General features: G+C 33.4%; 1 protein-coding gene across 8 annotated transcripts in view; it reads left to right on the top strand.

Moving 5' to 3' along the window:
* Window positions 1-19,205, top strand: part of SLC4A10 (solute carrier family 4 member 10) — a 357,517-nt gene that overhangs the window by 138,022 nt on the left and 200,290 nt on the right. For all 8 annotated transcript variants that reach the window (XM_074303280.1, XM_074303281.1, XM_074303276.1 and 5 more), the window contains exon 2: window positions 7,481-7,562. In XM_074303280.1, coding sequence (XP_074159381.1) covers window positions 7,481-7,562 — 82 coding nt within the window. The remainder of the gene's footprint in view (window positions 1-7,480; window positions 7,563-19,205) is intronic.

The raw sequence follows: 19,205 nt of genomic DNA, 5'->3' as shown, positions 1-19,205 counted from the left end.
TAAATCTGAGTCATCTTCCTTTCTTTTGTTTAAATACTACTGTGCTAAGTAGGCAGTACCTGTTAAAAGCCTTAGCCGGGTTGGTTGGGTTCATGTGATCTGCCTTTTGGTTAGCAGAAAACAAGCATTTTGGGAATGAGAGGTTGGAATGTGATGCCTTGTTCAATTTAGTCTTGTTGAACATTCTCTTTATCTCTTCTTGGTAATGCTTAATATATATAATTGGAACAGCTCAAAAACATGACATCCTAGTCCTAGACTTTTCTGTCAGTGGAAACTCATTGAGCTTCATATATAAAATTAACTAGATGTCTAAAGTATTTTACCCCATTGTAATAAGATATTACCAGGGATGGCTCTAAGCAAAATTGCAAAATAGGTTATTTGTTTCCAGTGCACCTTCATTCCCTTTTATGTTCACATTCCCTATGACCATCCTGTTACAATTTGTTTTCCCAAACAATCAAGCCTTTAGGCCTTTCTCTGTCTATTCCCAACCCCAATTGACACCTTCTCCCATGTTTCAAGCCTTAGGTTTCTTTTCTCCTCCAAACCTTAACAACAACAATGAAATACCATAATTCTATCCTACTCATTCTTTCTGCTATTGAATCAATGTCATTATATAATTGGTTCAACTAATCTGATAAACTGGTTTTGACTGAAGTGTTAGTGGCTCATTTTACTTAATTTTTCAGTTCCCTTCTCTCTATTTATTTTTAAATTATCTTCAGTGAGTGTTTATAATTAATTATTTTAAGAGGAGTGAAAAGTGGGAATTTGGGATACCCTGCAGAGCAAATGAGGAAGATAATTTTAAGCAAGCAAGTTATTTTTTGGGGTCCCTCGGGTCACATCACATAGGAGGTTGCCTACCTTCTGTCCTTATATAATCAACTGAGGATATAATAATAAATTAAAACTATTTCTTAGTGAACTTACTTATTCTCTTGGCTTTTGCTATTATTTCTTCTGTGAGGACAATTCCCAAAGCTCTATCTCCAACCCTCACATCTCACCTAGGCTCATCTCCCAATTCTGCACCTGCATGTTAAAAATTTACATATGCATATCCTGCTCTTAGTTCCAACTGTGCATGTCTAAAACTAGTCTATATTCTTTTGATCCAACCCCTTCCCTTTTTTTGACATTACTGTTTCTGTCAATACCATTGTCATTCACCCACTTACCTCAGGTTCAAAAATTGTCATCATTTTTATTTATCCCTTTCTTTGCTCCCTATAATTAGTCACAAATATTATTTTATTCTTTTTTGAAATCTTTCCCATATCTGTTTTTTCTATTCATACTCATCCTATCTTAATTTAAGCCATACTTACTTTACATCTAGATTATAATTATAATATCCTGACCAGTTTTGTGCAGTCTCTATCTGTCTATATGGTATGCCAGAGTTTAATCTATTTTTACACAGTGCTACCAGATTAATCTTCTTAAAATATCCTTCCCTTTACAAAAAGATCACATCTTTCTGTGGCTCAAAAACCTTTCATTATTCACCATTACTTACAGGACAGACTATGAACCCCTAAGGCTAGTACCCTTTACATTCTCTCACCTACTTTTCTAGCCTTATCTCCTACTACTTATGAATAAGAACCTTTTCACTTAACCAATTTGCCCCTTTCCATCTATGCTTATTTTCAGCTCACTGTTAAATTAAATCTTTTTTTCCTTGCCTGGAATGTGCCCTTTTTCCATATGCCTGTTTCAGTGATACTGTTCTTCAAGGACCAATTCAAGTCCAACCTTATCTAAGAAGTCACACAATCACAACAACATTCTTTTATCTCTTTATTCTTTCATAGTTAGTCTATGTGTAGCATTCATTATAGTTAAAAACTCCTACCTGCATGAAGAAAAAGATTTCTCTTACCAACAATTCTTAACTTAATTCAGTGAAGTATACTTCAAATTTTATGCTAACACTTCTACATCATTACCAGAACCCCAAATTCTATATATCCTGTGGAGAGAAGACTGAAAGAGTTCTTTTTTCCTTCTAATGTGTACCAAATAGAGATAGCAGAAATCATAAAACTATGCCAATTGAGTCCATCAAAATTTACATTATCTAATCTCAACTGAATCCTCACAGCTTTGAAATAAAGATTTATTATACAATAATTCACTCTACTATTCTCCAAAATGATTGTTCCAAACTTTTATCCACTTCCCTTCCCCACATGCTTTCAACTGAAGACCTTGTCTTATAAATAACTAATAAAATTAAGACAATTCCTTAAGAGCCTTCCTGTACTTACTCCTCCTTAACTTGTATCTCTTATACATCTTCCACCATTATATCCTCTTTCATTCTAGTTTGGAACATGTGACTCTACTTCTAGTCAAATTCTTCTACACATATCTGTATACCATCTATTTATACCTATTCTAACAGATTGTCCCTATTATCATCTTCACTCTAAGATACCTTCACTTACCACTTTATCTCATCTCATTCCCTACCTATGGGTTCTTTTTCTAAAGCCTACAAAAGATTCCTATCTCCTCAATTTTATAATTACTCATTTGATCCCACCATCTCAACTGGCTATTATCTAATAACACTCTTCTCCTTTATAACTAAACTCCTTGAGAAAATGATCCATATAAGGAATTTTTATTTCCATTCTTCTCACTCGATTTTAACCCTCCACCATCTAATTTCTGACCTCCCAATTCAACAGAAACCACTCTAAGCAAAGTTAACTATTATCACTTACTTGTTCAATCCAAAGACTTTTTAATCAATCCTTTCTCCTTTGAACAGTTTTGATCATCTTCTGCTCCCAACTATTGTCTCTTCTCTAGGTTCTAATGTCACTGTTCTTCCTTACTCTTTCTTTAATCAATCCTTAGTCTCTTTTGAACATTTTTCAACCTCTCCTGCTCCCAGCTATTATCTCTTTTCTAGGTTCTAATATCACTGCTCATTCCTGACTCTCTTACTGTTCCTCCTTAGTCTCCTTTGTCAAATCTTTATCCATGTCATACTCACTAATTGTTGTTGTTACTCAAAGCCTTGTCCGGGGCCCTTTTATCTTTCAGCTTTATATTATTTGGTGATCTTATCACCTTCCATAGATTTAATTATCTACTCTGTATATGTTTCTCAAGCTACACTGTCATGTCACAAAATGTCTTTTAGATATCTCAAACTATATATCTCATAAGCATTTCAAATGTTATATACAAAATAGAATTCATTATTTGTCCCCCAAATCCTTCCCTCTTCTAAAATTCCTTATTATAATTGGATACTATCATCCTCCCAGTAACCCAAACTCATGAGATCGATATCATCTTTGACTCTTCATTCCCATTAACTCCACATACCTAGTCTGTTAACAAATTTTATAGTTTCTATCTTTAGAATGTATCTTGCATATGTTCCTTTCTCTCCGTTCAAACAGTCAATCTTACTTCAGGCCCTTATCAATTCTTGCCTGAACTATTGCAAGAGTTTTCTAATTGGTCACTAGCTCAACTCTTTCCATGTCTTAATTCATCCTCTGCTCATTTGCCAAGGTAATTTTTCTAAAGCTTAGGTCTGACCAAGCCATATCTCCTGCTCAATAGTAAGTTTTTGTTACTTCCAGGACCAGATATAAATTTCTCTGACTGTTAGAGTACTTTGTAACCTGTCCCTTCCTACTGTTCCAGGCTTCTTGTACCTTATTTTGTTATATGCATTCTACATTCTACACTAGCGTATTCACACTTTCTTGAACATGGTAGTCCATCTTCCAACTTTTTTTCCTTTGTATTGGTTGCTCCTCATGTCTGGAATGTTTTTCTCTTTTGATCCACCTATTAGCCTCCTTGTCTTCTTCCCAGACTCAGTCAAAATCCACTTTCTGCAGGATGTCTTTTCTGTTTTCTCGAACTACGAGTGCCTTCTCTTAGATTACTTTCTATTGATTCTTAATATATCTTACATGCAACTAATTATTTATGTTATTTCCCCCACCAAAATATCTACTCCATGAGGGTAGAAGCTGTTTTTTGTTTTTGTTTTTTTCTTTCTTTGTATCCTCAGTGCTTAGCATAGTGTCTGGAATTTAAGCATTTCTGAAATGCTTGCTGAGTGACCTCCATTTTCTCTTTAAAACCCACAATTCTTACATTAATTAAAGAAGATTGACAATAAAGCAGCATAAAGAAATGTACATAGGAGTGATCAGAGGAGGGGAAGTAAACAAGAAATGGTACTAAAATAACAAGTTAAAGGAATAGTAACCAAAAAAAAATATCCATGATTTAAAGCTTTCCCAACATTTTATTCACTCTCCTTAACTCTCTCTTGCCTAAAATTTTTATCATCTACTTGAGCCTTGATATGAAGCAAGTTCTGGTTCTGTGACCATAGATTTGCTAGCCAGAATGATTCTCTGGAGTCCTCTGGAATCTGGCTCTTTGACCTGCAATTGGTTATGGGGATTTGGGCTTAGGTAGGGACTTTTCTCTAATATCAACATAACTTAGTTGTCTCACTCTCTGACCCTCTGAATTGCTAGCTTATGACCTAAGATAGTGTATCTTGCTTACAAAGATAGTCTATCTTGCTTATAATCACATCCCATAAGTCTCAGCAAGAAATTACTTTCCTTTCTGGATCACGATGCTACTGTTTTGGAATTTCAGATCTAGTGGCTTGACCTTTTAGTGAGTTTGAACTTTTAACTCTCTGGCCCAAATAGAATGGGTCACTTCTGTGATCTGATTGATTCCTTGAAGTAAATTTTATAAATTATATTTCAGCTGGTTTGCCCCTTGGTGAATTAGTTTCCTCTTCTACGTAACTCATATAGGCTGCAGCCACATCATAGTCTTGCCTAACCAAATTTCTCAGAACATATTAAAAAATAAAAAAGATTTGAGTGAGTTCTTACTAAATGCCACATACTATTTAATATGTATGGGATTGCCTGTCATTTAGGGGAGGGAGTAGAGGGAGGGAGGGGAAAATTTGAAAAAATGAATACAAGGGATAATGTTGTAAAAAAATACTCATGCATATGTACTGTTAAAAATTATAATTATAAAATTAATGAAAAATAAATGCCACATACTGTGCTAAACCGGGTATACAGACAAAGCAATTACAATCTTTGATCTCAAGGAGCTTACATTCTAATAAGGGAAACAATTCACAAAGGGAGGGAAGCTATAATAGAGCCGTAAGGGAGCATTTTGACATATACCATTAGGGAATAAAGACAGAGTTGACTTGATCACGGTTCATGAATCTAGAACTTGGTAGGGAAGAAGGGTGGAAAGGGAGAGGAGAAAAAGCCACACATTGAGAAGATATCTGGAAAATTTATTGAACAAAATAATTTATTGAACTTATGGCTAAGGTTTCCCTTAAATAGTGGTAGAGAAGAATCAATCACTAATCATGAGAGTAGTCCCAGAGCAGAAGGTTCTCCAGATTGGCAAGGCAGTTGTCAAGGAGGAGATGACTAGACAGGAAGGAGAATGAATATATGTCTCTTGATCCTTCAGAGTTTCTTTCATTAGATTAAGTGACTTTCTAGATATGAACTTGTGTTCTTGAATGGTCCTAATCTTTGTGAACATGATTAATTCATTCTGAATAACTTTATCAAATACTTAATCAGTCTCCCCGACCAGAATCAAGACTCATTGAGTCTATTCAGCTCCTTTTCCCCTAAAGATTAATCACCAAAATAATTATGAAAAAGAACTCATTGACATAATGAGATGTTATATTTTTCCTTCTCCAAAAATAGAATACAAGACCAAGACCATGTTATCATATTTCTTAATCCCATGTATTCTTCTTTGGTAAAAGGAAAAAATAAATATTTTCTGCCTCATTTGGAATCTTCAACATTTTCATAATTACTTGTTTTGTTCAGTCAGAAAACTTATTAAGACAATTTATTACAATGAATCCAAATTTGATAGTTATAACTTCTCATAGCATATTATATTCTACTCACCCAAGAATCTCCATCCTCATCTTCCTTTACTTATGAATCAAGGTTCTCACAACTGTACAAAATGATCAAAAGACTTCCATCTAATGTTTCTGTCTTAAGTAAAGTGAAATATATATTTATAGATAGAGCTGGAAACTTATGTTCTAAGTGCATTGATACTGACCATTCCTACAATACTTTCTTCTCACATTTCTGTACTTTGGATTCCTATTCTTCCTTGAAGATCTCCTTCTTTTGTTACCTTCTCCTTGAAGTCTTCTTTCCTGAGAGTCATCTCTTCTTAAATTCCTTCTTTCCTCATCTCTCCCTTCATTCCTCTCTTTTTTCTTTTTCTTTTCTTTCTTCTCTTTTCCTTTCCCCCTTCTTTTTTTTTTTCCTTTTTCTTTTTGAGATTGAGTCACCCTATCTAGCTCAGGCTAAAAGTACAGTAGCTACTCTGATCAGTACAAAACTTTATTATATTAGTACTAGATTTGACGTAGATAGACAATAGTTTAGCTCACTAGAACTCAAGCAATACACTAACTTCAGTCTTTTCATCTGGCATGAATCACCTTTCCTGGTTACTTATATTTCTCAGATTGTTTTGTCTATGTGTTGAATGTCCTTCTCACACTCTACTTAATAACATACATATTTGCATATTTGTTATACCTTCCCCACTATCCTCCACTGGCCATTAGATCAAAAACATCTTGAGGTCAGGAGTAATTTCATTGTTCACCTTTGTATTTCTAGTGCCTAAAAGAAACAGACATTTTAAAAGTGTTTGTTGAATTGAAAGCAAATAAATAATTGTGGTTTATAGTTTACCATTAGCACAATATACTTCATCTTGAAACAAAATAATGAATTGTAGTTCACTCTGTGATTACTACTAATTGATTTCAAGTGATTATATTTCTTTTTCCATTTTTTAATAATACTAGCATTTTCTAACCTAGCCATGATATTTAACAGTTAATAGTACTAATGAATTTTACATTTTACTTTCTTAGTTCAAAATGTCATCTTGATGTAGCAATTGTATCTCAAAGATAAAAATACATGAAATTAAAAAAAAGAAAGAAATGCTGTGTTCCTTTTTATATTCCATCAATATCTAGTTTATAAACATCATAAGAGCAGGTGCCAAACCTTATTTTTTTGTATCTCCCCGAGGACCTAGTCCAATGTCTTATGTCTAATACTTATTAATAAGTAATATAACATCATTAACATTATTGATAATTAATATTATATCTACTGATTTGCTTATTAATTCCTGTTTCCTTAAAAGGGACTCAATCAAGAATACTGTTTACCTTTAGCTTCATTGAAAATTAAATAGTTCTCCTATGGGTATGTTATCAGGCAATATAATTCCTTCCTTGTTCATCAGTAACTAATCATCAAATACAGTACTTATATTATATTAAAGTAGATTATTTAAGGCAAAATGGCATTTTTAACCTTTGGGTGTTCTTTTTTTCTTCTTCATTCTGCAGAGAAATGATGAAGAAGCTGTTGTGGATAGAGGTGGAACTCGCTCAATCCTCAAAACACACTTTGAAAAGGAAGATTTAGAAGGTAAGAGTTTTCTTTCATTGAACAGCTTATTTGACTTGATTTCAAAATATTATATTTTAGGCAGAAATTGTGTGGTAATCATTAAAAATGTTTGGGAGAAGCATTATACCATAACAACTATATTGGAGGAATCAGCTGGGGAGGCAGAGAGGTTCATATATAAAGTTGGAAGCAGTTTTTGAGGTCATCTAGAACAACTCCCTTATTTAACATGTAGAGAAAATGAAGCACAAAGCTCTTATGTAACTTGCCCAGTGTCACAAAGGTAATCAGTAGCATAGCTGGGATTTGAAAACAGTTTGCCTGATGGCGGCCCTATCTCTCTTGTCACTCTGCTCTTTCCCTTGACAGTAGTAGGTGGCAACAAGATAGGTTAGATCAACACCATTCAATATTAATGGAAGGTGGTCAGTGGAATTTTGGTTGGTAAGATAGTGTTAAGTATGGTAATTATTTCAGTGTCCTCATTAGTTCTTCAGTTAAGCACATAAGTCTAATGTTTGAACCTGTAATTTCTCTTAGATTAAATAGCAGTAGTATTATCACAATCCATCATCTATAGGATAAAACTAGTCTTAAAACTTAATCTTCAAGTCTCTCAGTGGATAGGGCATAGTACCTAGAGACAGAAGGATCTGAGTTCACATAATTTAAATTATCAAATCATTTAACCTCTGTTTGCCTTAATGCACTGGAAAAGGAAAGACAAAGCACTCCTGTATACTTGCCAAGAAAACACTATGGACAGTAGGGTCCATGAGGTCATGAAGAGTCAGACATGCCTCAATGACTGAATAGCAGCAGAAGTAGAAGTAGAAACTGAAGCCATAGAAACATTTCTTCTGAAGAAAGTCTTGAAGGGGAAAATATTTGCAGTTTTATAAGATTTTAAACTTATGTGGAAGAGGAATTAAATGTATTTCTCCTGACCCTAGAGGGTAATCAAAAGTGTTCTTTTTACCAAAGGGTAAACTTAAGAATCTCAGAGTCTTGGGGTGTAAAGGGATTTCAGAGACTATCTAATCCAACTAGACATTTTAGCAAAAATTCAACATCTCCTCAAGTGATCATCCAGTCAACACTTGAAAAACCTTCACTGAGGGCGAACCTATTACCTCCTTAGTTTAATTTTGAATAGATCTAATAATTATGAAGTTTTGGCAATTGTTTCTTTTCCTTGAGTTGGAATTTTCCTCAATGTAATTTTCATCTAATCATTACCTAGATTGAGTGGAAAAGTCTCATCTCTTTTTTATATGATAGACTTTCTAATACCAGAAAATAGTTGCAATGCTTTGCCTAAATCTTTTCTTCATAAGACTAAGCATGATCAATTCTTTATATAATATAATCTCTAGTCTTGCTGTTATCTGGTTGTTTACTTTTGGACATATTTTAGCCTTTCAGGGTATATAAAACTGAGAAAAATAATCTAGATCAAGGACAAGTCTATAAAATTACTCATTCAAGGCTCAATACAATGTAAAGAAAAATTAAATGTTTCTTTTTTTGGGGGAAGGAAATAATAAGTTGCACTGCTGACTTATTTTGAGAGTGTAGTACACTAATCTTTTTTGTATTTTTTTCAGCCAAACCATATTCTAGAATATCTTTCCTCACTCTATATCTGTCAAGTTGATTTTTGAACCCAAGTAGAAATTTATCTTTAATCCTAACTAAAGTTCATCTTATTAAATTCAACCGCATTTTCTAGCCTGTCAAATTTTTTGATCCTGATTTTATCATCCAACATATTGTTATTGTTTGCTCATTTTTGAAGAGGACCACTGACATCTCAGGTGTGATGCTTTGACTTGTGTACGAATTGTATTTAAATGAGGCAGAGCTGCACAAAGTCATAGACTTCACTTTCTCCTTCAGAGTCACTGAAGTCCAATGGCAAGATAAAAGTCAAGACAACTGGCAATACCCCAGGATGCTATTCATCTAAGACTATTTCAAGACATCAATTCATAGTTAGCACTTAGCAAATGCTTATCAATGACTAATTGACTAATATCCTGAGAGAATCACAATCAAAGAATTTGAGAGTTGGAAAAGAGCTTAATAGTCATCTAGTCCAATTCATACATAAAAGAAATCCCATTACACTAGTATGGACAAGTGGCAAATCAAAAGATCTCCAAGGAGAAGGAACCCAAAACTGCATTAGCCAACAGACATTTGATCTTCCTGCCTGATGGAAAGACATAGAAGTAATCAGTAATCAAGTACAATCTTGTTTACAAAATATTTCTGAGAATGACAGAATATTATAATCAGTAGGACTTTAGAAAAGAGTAAAAATAAATTGAAGAGCAAATGGAGCTGATAGGAAGAAGAAGAAGAAGAAGAAGAAGAAGAAGAAGAAGAAGAAGAAGAAGAAGAAGAAGAAGAAGAAGAAGAAGAAGAAGAAGAAGAAGAAGAAGAAGAAGAAGAAGAAGAAGAAGAAAGAAAGAAAGAAAAAGAAGAAGAAGAAGAAGAAGAAGAAGAAGAAGAAGAAGAAGAAGAAGAAGAAGAAAGAAAGAAAAAGAAGAAGAAGAAGAAGAAGAAGAAGAAGAAGAAGAAGAAGAAGAAGAAGAAGAAGAAGAAGAAGAAGAAGAAAGAAGAATGAGGAAGAGGAGGAGAAGGAGGAAGGAGAATGAAGGAAGGAAGAAGAGAAGGGGGGACAAGAGAGGGAGACCATGGTAGCCATTCTATTTCACTTCAAGGACATTTGTAATGGGACTCAAAGGAAGAAAATAAACAGATACAAATGTTCATTCAAAAGGGAGGTTTTTTTTATTTTTTACAATAGTTTTTTATTTTCAAAATACATGCAAAGATCTATTTTCACCATTCACTCTTACAAAAACTTGTGTTCCGCATTTTTCTCCCTCCCTTCGCTTCATCCCCCTACTTTAGATAGCAAGTAATTCAACATAAATTTAGCAAGTGCAATTCTTCTAAACATATTTCCACATTTATCATGCTGCATAAGAAAAATCATATCAAAAAGGACAAAAAAAATAAGAAATAAAAAGAAGCAAGCAAACAATAACAAAAAAAAGATGAAGTATTATGTTGTCATCCACACTCAGTTCCCACAGTCTTCTCTCTGGATGTAGATGACTCTCTCTATCACAAATCTATTGGAATTGACTTGAATCACCTCATTGTTGAAAAAAGCCAAGCCCATCACAGTTGATCATCATGTATTATTTTTGCTATGTACAATGTTCTTTTAGTTATATTCACTTCATTTACCATCCAGGCCTTTCTGAAATCAGCCTGCTGAATGTTTTTTTTTAAGAATAATAATATTCCATTACATTCCTACACCATACTTATTCAGCCATTCTCCAAATGATGGGCATCCACTCAGTTTCCAGGTCTTTGCCATTACAAAAAGGGCTGCCACAAACATTTTTTCACATGTGAATCCTTTTCCCTTTATTGCGATTTCTTAGGGATACAGGCCCAGTAGAGACACTGCTGGATCAAAGGGTATGCACAGTTTGATAACCCTTTGGCATACATGATGTTTTCTAATTTCACCATCACACAAACGACTGAGGTGTATAGAGAATATGTGTAAATAGTTTCTGCACTGTTTTTTAAAGTATTGACTTGGTAGGACAAAATTTAACTTTTTAAAAAGCTTTTCTTGAAGAAATTATTGCCTTCCATTCAACTGACTTTTTAGCATCATTAAGTTTCCAATAGCTCAAACTAGGAGATCACCCAAAGGGTAATGGAGAGATACAGAACAGTCATAAATAGGTTATGGTTTGTTATCAGTGATATGTAAGAACAATATAAAATATATCTTCAAAGATGTATGACTGGAAAAAGAATAAGTCAACCAGATATCAAGAGTAAAGATGAATAACCTATATGCTTAACACATATTTGTTGACTTTTGAATTGTTCTGGTCACCATCTAAATGTGAAGAGACTTACAAGAAAGCTCCCAACACAGTAGTTGTGGATCCTCTTCGGAGAATTTACCAGGGGATACAAACAAAAATCATACAGAATGAGAAGGCATAAAGGATTTGCTTGAGGCTTTACCTAATGGAAAGAGTAACTACATTAATGAGAGCACCAATTTACTAGGATGTGGAACTACAATATTGATAATTTGATATAAATATTAATATTTTGAAAGGAAATAGAATACATAGTTAATTATTGTTTTTCTAAACTTTTATGCTTTCCCCTCCCCAGATCATGCTAAGTAAATAAATCTGCTAGCATTTGCTGGATATCACAGTGAATTTCACTGTGGTGCACAGAAACTAGAGCAAATAAATTTGAGAAAGTCTCTCTTTCCCCTGCTTTTGGTCCATGGTATTTAATTCTACCAAATTAAAAGGAAAATCTAGGGAATTATATTAATTAATTTTTAGAATGCAAAGATAATCACCTTTAAAAAAATCTTGGGTTAGATCTGAAAAAAAAAAAAAAACAACCAAGTCCAGAGAATTAGGAGTGAATATAACTGATCTAAGAGCCACATCTTAAAAATGGAAGTTCCAGAACCCAAGGAAAGGTTTCAGAGATAAGTCGGTATTCTGATGAAGATCTTTGTGAACAGTGGCAGAATACTACACAGTTTGTGATCCACACTCAGATCCCACATGAACTAGATTTAATCTTGGAGGTTTCTTTATAATAAGAATTTTTACTTGCCCCCACTTAAAGCTCAAACTTTACAAGCACCTGAATTTGGCTTGTTTCTAATTCTTTCCTACAGACCTTCAATTCCCTTTCAAATATCAAGCTAACAAAATAATTAATAGGATCATAGAGAGTAGCTTACAATAACTTCATGCCAGTAAATTGTTATCAGAAAAATATCACAAGTTTCCAGCCCATGAATTGCTATTGAAAATTTCAGGCCAAGTCCGGGGCCAGTTGCCCTTCTTCTTTCTGCCATTTGGATTTCTTTTGCTTTGTTGTTTGTTCGCAGTAGCTATGGCCTATTCACTGTCTCTACTACATCAGTTGCTATTGATGCTTCCACTGATGTCTACTTCTCATGATTTTTTTTCTTTCTTAGAGAGATATAGCTCTTTGATATTTTGATAGCTATGAAATAACCAGGAACAATGTTTACTCTTAGTTAACTTATTTTAAATTCTTACTTTTAAACACCTATTGCATCATGTGCCAAAATGTAAAAGGACTTCCAGGTATCTGTAAAGACCTCCTAGTTTGCCCATTTTAAATGATGGCCTTCACCTCTTGCTGAATTAGGGATACTGAATTCAATTTGTCTATTCCTTGTTAGAGTATAAAGAAGGTTACACTTTTCATCGCCAGTGTCTTCCAATGAGTTTTTGGGAGCCTGGAGAAAAAACACGTTCAATTCTTTCCATTTTCCTTCCCATTTCTATTATTTCTCAAGTTGCCAGCAGTGAACAAATTCTTCCAATGATGTCCTTATCATAGTTCATTTGGGGTTGGGATGTGATGCAGTTTGAATAACACAATATTTTTTTTTTCCAATGGTATTTCCTCTTAATAAGGAAAGGCCCTGTACCAATGAAGATCAGGATCTGTCCTATAAGTTATAGCCTTAGAGAGTTGTTTGAAGGCACTGAGAAATTAGATGCCTTGCCTAGGGTTATTCAGTGTATTTCAGAAATGGATGTGAACTGAGATCTTCCTTACTATAAGGCTGGATCTGTATCTATGCCTTGTTGTCTCACTATAGACATGGGGTTGTGGACCTTTTGTCATCTTTTGTTCAGTCATTTTTTATCCATGCCCAATTCTTTGTGACTCTGGCGTTTTCTTGGCAAAAATACTGTTGTTTGATAATTCCTTCTCAGCTCATTTTACAAATGAGGAAACTGAGGTTACATGACTTGTCCAAAATCACATAATTAATAACTGTCTGAGGCCGGATTTGAACTTTGGGAAATTAGTTTTCCTGATTCTAGTTCAGGCACTCTACCCATCTAACTAACCAACTAGAATATCAAGCTACTCAACTTCCCGTCTGGTATAATAAAAAAAATAATATATACATAAAACAGCAATCTAATATACCTAGCCATTTTACAAATATGGAAACTGAGACACATAGGAACTATGGAACAATTCCAATCCAATTTCTACTACCAGAAGTTAGTGGACAGTTATATTTCTGACCTTCATAATTTTTCTTCAGCTAGTACATGTCCTTGGCATACATTTAACATCAGAGCTCTTTATCTGCTTTGAAAATTTCAATAGTGTTCTATTTACTAAAAATGTCAAGTTTCTGCATTTCAAAATCTAACAGACATGTTGGAATGGGATAAGTGAATATTTATAAATTCCTTGAGTTCCTAGGAAAACTTTCCTAGGATCTTTAAACCTAGAAAATAACAGTAGGCAATTTCTTTAAAATCTTTTTGTTTTTAAATTTAAAGCTCTGGTTATCTTTTTTATTTCAAAATAGATTAACTTATCTAGTATATATCTGTATATATACTTTTAAAAGATTTTAAAATGGAACCACTTTTACTTAGATATTATATTACATTATATTACAGGCATATATTATGAAGAAAACAAAATAATTTAGAATTCTGAACACACCTTTCAAAAATGCCAGGTGATTACAGCTATTTACAGGTTTTTCAGGTCTATATATTTTGATGAAAACATATTATACTCAGAAATGTAATAACCTCATATAAATTAATTGATTATTTATTGATTTTCCATGTGAATTTTGATAAATTATATTAAATACATAAATATAATTCATTATTAAGGCACTTGCTATATGTAACTAGCTTTTATATAGTTTTTAACATATAGGTATATAATATATAATTAGTGGTTACCACATGCTAAATTGCATTTCAAAAACATTTCAAAATAATTGCATATATAGGATTCTGTAATCGTTTTCATATATTTGTATAAATATAATCTCAGCTGCACTTTAACCTATTAATTGGAAAAATAGATGTCACTAGCTATTGAATCGTGGCCTATAAGTTGAATTAAAATGTATTTTTTTCAACTCAAAGTCAAATTCTACCTTAACAGATAATAAAAAATAGTTTTAGTTGAAGATTTAAATGAGAGGTAAAATGTTTTGATTCTCCTTTTCTGTGCCAAATGAAACCTCATTTGATAGTGATTCTCCCCCTACCATCTAAAATGTTACAGAACTGAAGTCTTATGAAATGCTTCTTTGGTTTCTCAAATCTAACATGTTCTGTATCACTAACTATGGTAATCTTAGTTGAAAAAAATGAGAAAATACTGAGTGTTGATTGTGGAGTAGCAGTATTAAAGTGATCTTTAAAGAACCAATAATGAATTCTATGTTTGTTTTCTTGTTCATATGTTGCCAAAATTTCATTCTATCACTTTGGTAGTAAGACTCTATAAGAACATTTTATTATAATGATAAGCTTATGTCATGGAACCGTGGAGAAAGTGTATGTTGGAGATTTAGCACTTGTAGTTGGAATACTCGCACCTATAAGTGATCACTTTTAGGAATCTTGGGTGGATCCTACCAAACTAACCTAGATCCTGGAATTTTTAACTATTTTTTTCAGGCTGTGGTGGTCCATATACTTCCCATGACTGTTTGGTTTTGACTAGTTAAACTGCAAGGTATGACTCGTGGCATAATATACTTTATGCTATTCACCATGGGGAAAAAACCCCAACACATTTAAACTCTTGTAAGAAGTAATATGAGTATGTGGTGACAGTGGGAATGGTGTAGCCAAAAAGGAATATTCTACATTAAATTGTTGGCTTAAAATTAATTACAATAACATAGGTTATCTGATTTAGACAAAATCTGACACAAGCTGTATTTTGATTATTTTTGGTTGAATTCTTTTTAATGTGAGCCTAACTATTCTCATAAAGGCTAGATTCATATCAGAACAATTCTATATCACTGATCTTATGAGAAGATAGCCATTTTGTGTTTCTTCAATAGAATTATTTCTCTGGAAAATAAATACCCATATTTCAAATTGCTTCATAGCACTAGTTTCATTCATCTTCATTTTCCCCCTTTTTTTCTTTTCTTTAGTAGTGAATAATTGATTTTCTTTCTCTTTTATTATAGATTTTTTTCCTTTTCATATAAAAAAAGCAGTTCTTATCTTTCTGCCCTTATTAGTGAATTGTTTTTTGTTTAATTTAGTATTGATGATAGTGTTCATTTATTGGTCCCTTCCAAATGGCACATCCCATTTGTTAATTAATTACAGGCAAAAAAGTTTTTGTTAAATGAATATTTTTTTAAATGTCTACCCATGTAATTGGGGAAATAAAAATTTTTTTTAAAGTTTTTAAATGTTTTATACAACTATATAACCTCTATCAAATTGCTTATCATCTTAGGAAGGGAGGAGGTAAAGGAAGGAAGTGAAAAATTTGGAACTTAAAAAAATTTTTAAATGGATTTCAAAAATTAATTGCACAGGATCCACTTGAAATTACACATTTTGTCTGCCAAACATTTTTGGTACTTAAGTTATATATGCCAAAAAATGGAGGATAGACAAACAAATTTAAGTCATATCCAACACTTACAGTTATGCAGTAAGTAAACATTTATTAAACACCTACTTTGCTCCAGTCACTGTGTTAAATCCTGAATATATGCAGAATGGCAAAAGACAGTCCCTAATCTCAAGGGTCTCCCAGTCTAAAAGAAGATATAGTATACAACTATGTACAATTTACCAAATTTTATTTCTTTTCAGATTATTTTGGTACCCTCAAAATCTTCAATTTTATCTTTTCTATTTTACAAAGGCCAGAAAAGTTTTGAATATACCACAGTCTAGTGATTATTAATGGACTACATAGAGGAAGCATATTGCTATTCAGCAGAGTGATTATACTCTATAACCCCTCAATTCATATTTGTGGATGATTATGACTTTGTGAGAAATCTCCCATCTGAGCAGTAGTCTTGAAATTGGCCAGTCCTACTTAGTTTACACAGGGGGGAACATTATAGAAATAGCATGAAGTAAAGAAAATAAAAATAGGTTGCCATATAGGTATAGTATTTTCAATCAATAAGGAAAACTTATACTACACCAAAAGAAAAGGAATTCCCTTTCATTATATTAGATATAATCCTGTAAATATTAAAAGAAGGAAATTTTAAAACAAGGAAAGTAATTTCTTTAATCCCAAAATATTTTGCTTGAAAAATGGTTAATACTTTGACGACAAACCACAAGTGGCCAAAGCCTCTTAGATTTTCAGTACATAGGTTGAGATTAACAGTCTGCTTTTGTTTTCTGTTTCCCAGTCATCACCAACCTGATTAAGTGTGTTCATTTTTTAATTATGCAGACTAATAGTGTGTTTTGTAGCCTTGTGAAGGTGACATTGTGAAAGAGATCAGCTTAGTCTGCTTTTTGATTAAATTGTTATAAATGTCTTTCCCTTACTAAGCTTATGCCCCAGAGGTATTCTACTTTCAAATGGCATTTTTATTTTCCTTACTTCATGCTATTCTACAGTATTCCCCCCCTGTATAAACTAAGTAGGATTGGGCAATTTCAAGACTACTGCTCAGATGGGAAATCTTTCACAAAGTCATAACCATCCACAAATATGAATTGAAGGGCTACAGAGTATAAAAATCTGTACTAGTCTATGTATCAATGCTCTACATTTCCCCAGAAGTCTTAGTGGATGATGCTGAAAGTAGGTTGCTTGATATCTAGGCTCATTTAAAAAACAATTATATCCCCTTTGTACTTTAAATATGAGTTATTTTAAGTGAAAAAATGATGTTAATAAAAATGATTTTTTAAAAAAGACCAACTGAGATGGCACCACTGTCTACTGAAAGATTGTCTGTCTTGGAGTCAGGAAACTTGGGTTTGATTTCAAATTCTGTTATTTATTCCATGGCAAAAGGCCATTTACTAAACCTTTCTGAACCTCAATTTCTTATTCTGTAAAATGGGGACAGTTGGGGTGATAGTAATCACACTATTATATTTACTTTTCAAGGTTGTTGTGTCAGAAGAGCTTTGGAAACTTTGAAGCTCTTTATTAATATAAGTTACTAGAAGAGTTACGTCTTGTTTTGTGAATTTTTATAGCTCTCTGATCTTCAGTTTTATGAATGGGACATTAGAAATATCATAGGATTGGGTCAATTATCCTCAGTATTGTGAAGTCACCTTTTTTTCTCTTGCCCTTTTTTGCTTGTTCTTTCAGCCATATTATTTCCTGCCCTCTTAACCAATCACTTCCTTATGATGTGATACTGTTGAGAGGAGAAGGTTTTGGTATTTTTAGTACTATTCTCATCGTCTTACTATGAAATATTAAAATGTGTCCCCAACCAAGATACATCATGGTGCATTATAGATGAGTATCTAAAGAGTATTAATTTCTCTTCTCTCTCTGTCTCTCTTTCTCTCTGTCTCTCCCTCTATCTCTCTTTCTCTGTCTCTGTCTTTCTCTCTCTCTCTCTTCCCCCCCACCCCCATCAACCTATCCAAATAGTTGGAAGCAATGAAAGTTATAGAGATATGCATAATAATAAAAGATTCTCTGTTTCCCAGATGAGCTTCAGGGGGTTATTGTTGTTGTTGTTGTCCTCGTTTTTCAAAGAGAAGCACAAAGGCCTTTTGATCTAAATTCTTTTTTTTTTTTTTTTTTTTTTTTTTTTTGATCTAAACACCACCCCCACGCCCCCAGGCTGGGGTTAAGTGACTTGCCCAGGGTCACATGGCTAGGAAGTGTTAAGTGTCTGAGATCAAATTTGAACTCAAGTCCTCCTGAATTCAGGGCTGGTGCGCTATCCACTGCGCCACCTAGCTGCCCCCTTGATCTAAATTCTTACAGCTTTTGGGGAATTTCTAGATTCCAAAGAGATGTGAATGAGGAGAAATTTCTATAAGGGAGAAAACCTTTCACTACACAAGTATCCTAATATTAGGGAAAGGGGACCTCTATCATGTATCTAACCAGATTATAAATATTTATTTACAGGTACATGTTCTGTAACAAGCATCATCGGTTCATTTATGTTCACAAAGAAAATATAGTACTTGAATTTACAAAAATCCTAAAAAAGCATCCATTTCCTTATGTGTGTTACATAAAGGCTGTAACCACAGCTACAAGCCAAACTTTTTTTTTTGGGGGGGGTAATGTACTATGGTAGTCATGGTTCAGCTGAAGCTGAAACAACATTCTAGTTGAAATGCTATGTTAGTTGCCTTCAAATTTATATATGACTGTCAATCCTTCTTACTTTTTTCTCTTTAATGATTTCATTGGCTTTCATGGGTTTAATTATTATTCTTACAAGCATGGCTATTATGTCCAGATCTTTAACTCTAAAGTCCTTCATTGCCAGCTGGATATTAGATCTGGGTATTCTTTTGATATCTCAAGCTAAATTTTTCTGGATATTAGCTCCTCTGGGTATTAGCTCCTGGGTATTTTTTTGCCATCTCAAGCTAATTTTTTCCAAAATGTAAATCTGTATGTCCACCTATCCCTGACATGTTAGCATGAAGCAAGCTGCAGAATAGGAAATTGTCCTGGAAGGCAATCCTGATAGTAGAACACATGGAAACATCACCATGGGAATAGAAGTGGAGCAATAAAGATGACATTAACAGCTCTAGACTCCCAGGCCAA

Source organism: Sminthopsis crassicaudata, chromosome 3 (genome assembly GCF_048593235.1).
Source record: "Sminthopsis crassicaudata isolate SCR6 chromosome 3, ASM4859323v1, whole genome shotgun sequence".
Lineage (NCBI taxonomy): Eukaryota > Metazoa > Chordata > Mammalia > Dasyuromorphia > Dasyuridae > Sminthopsis > Sminthopsis crassicaudata.
This window is presented reverse-complemented; position numbering and strand designations above follow the sequence as displayed.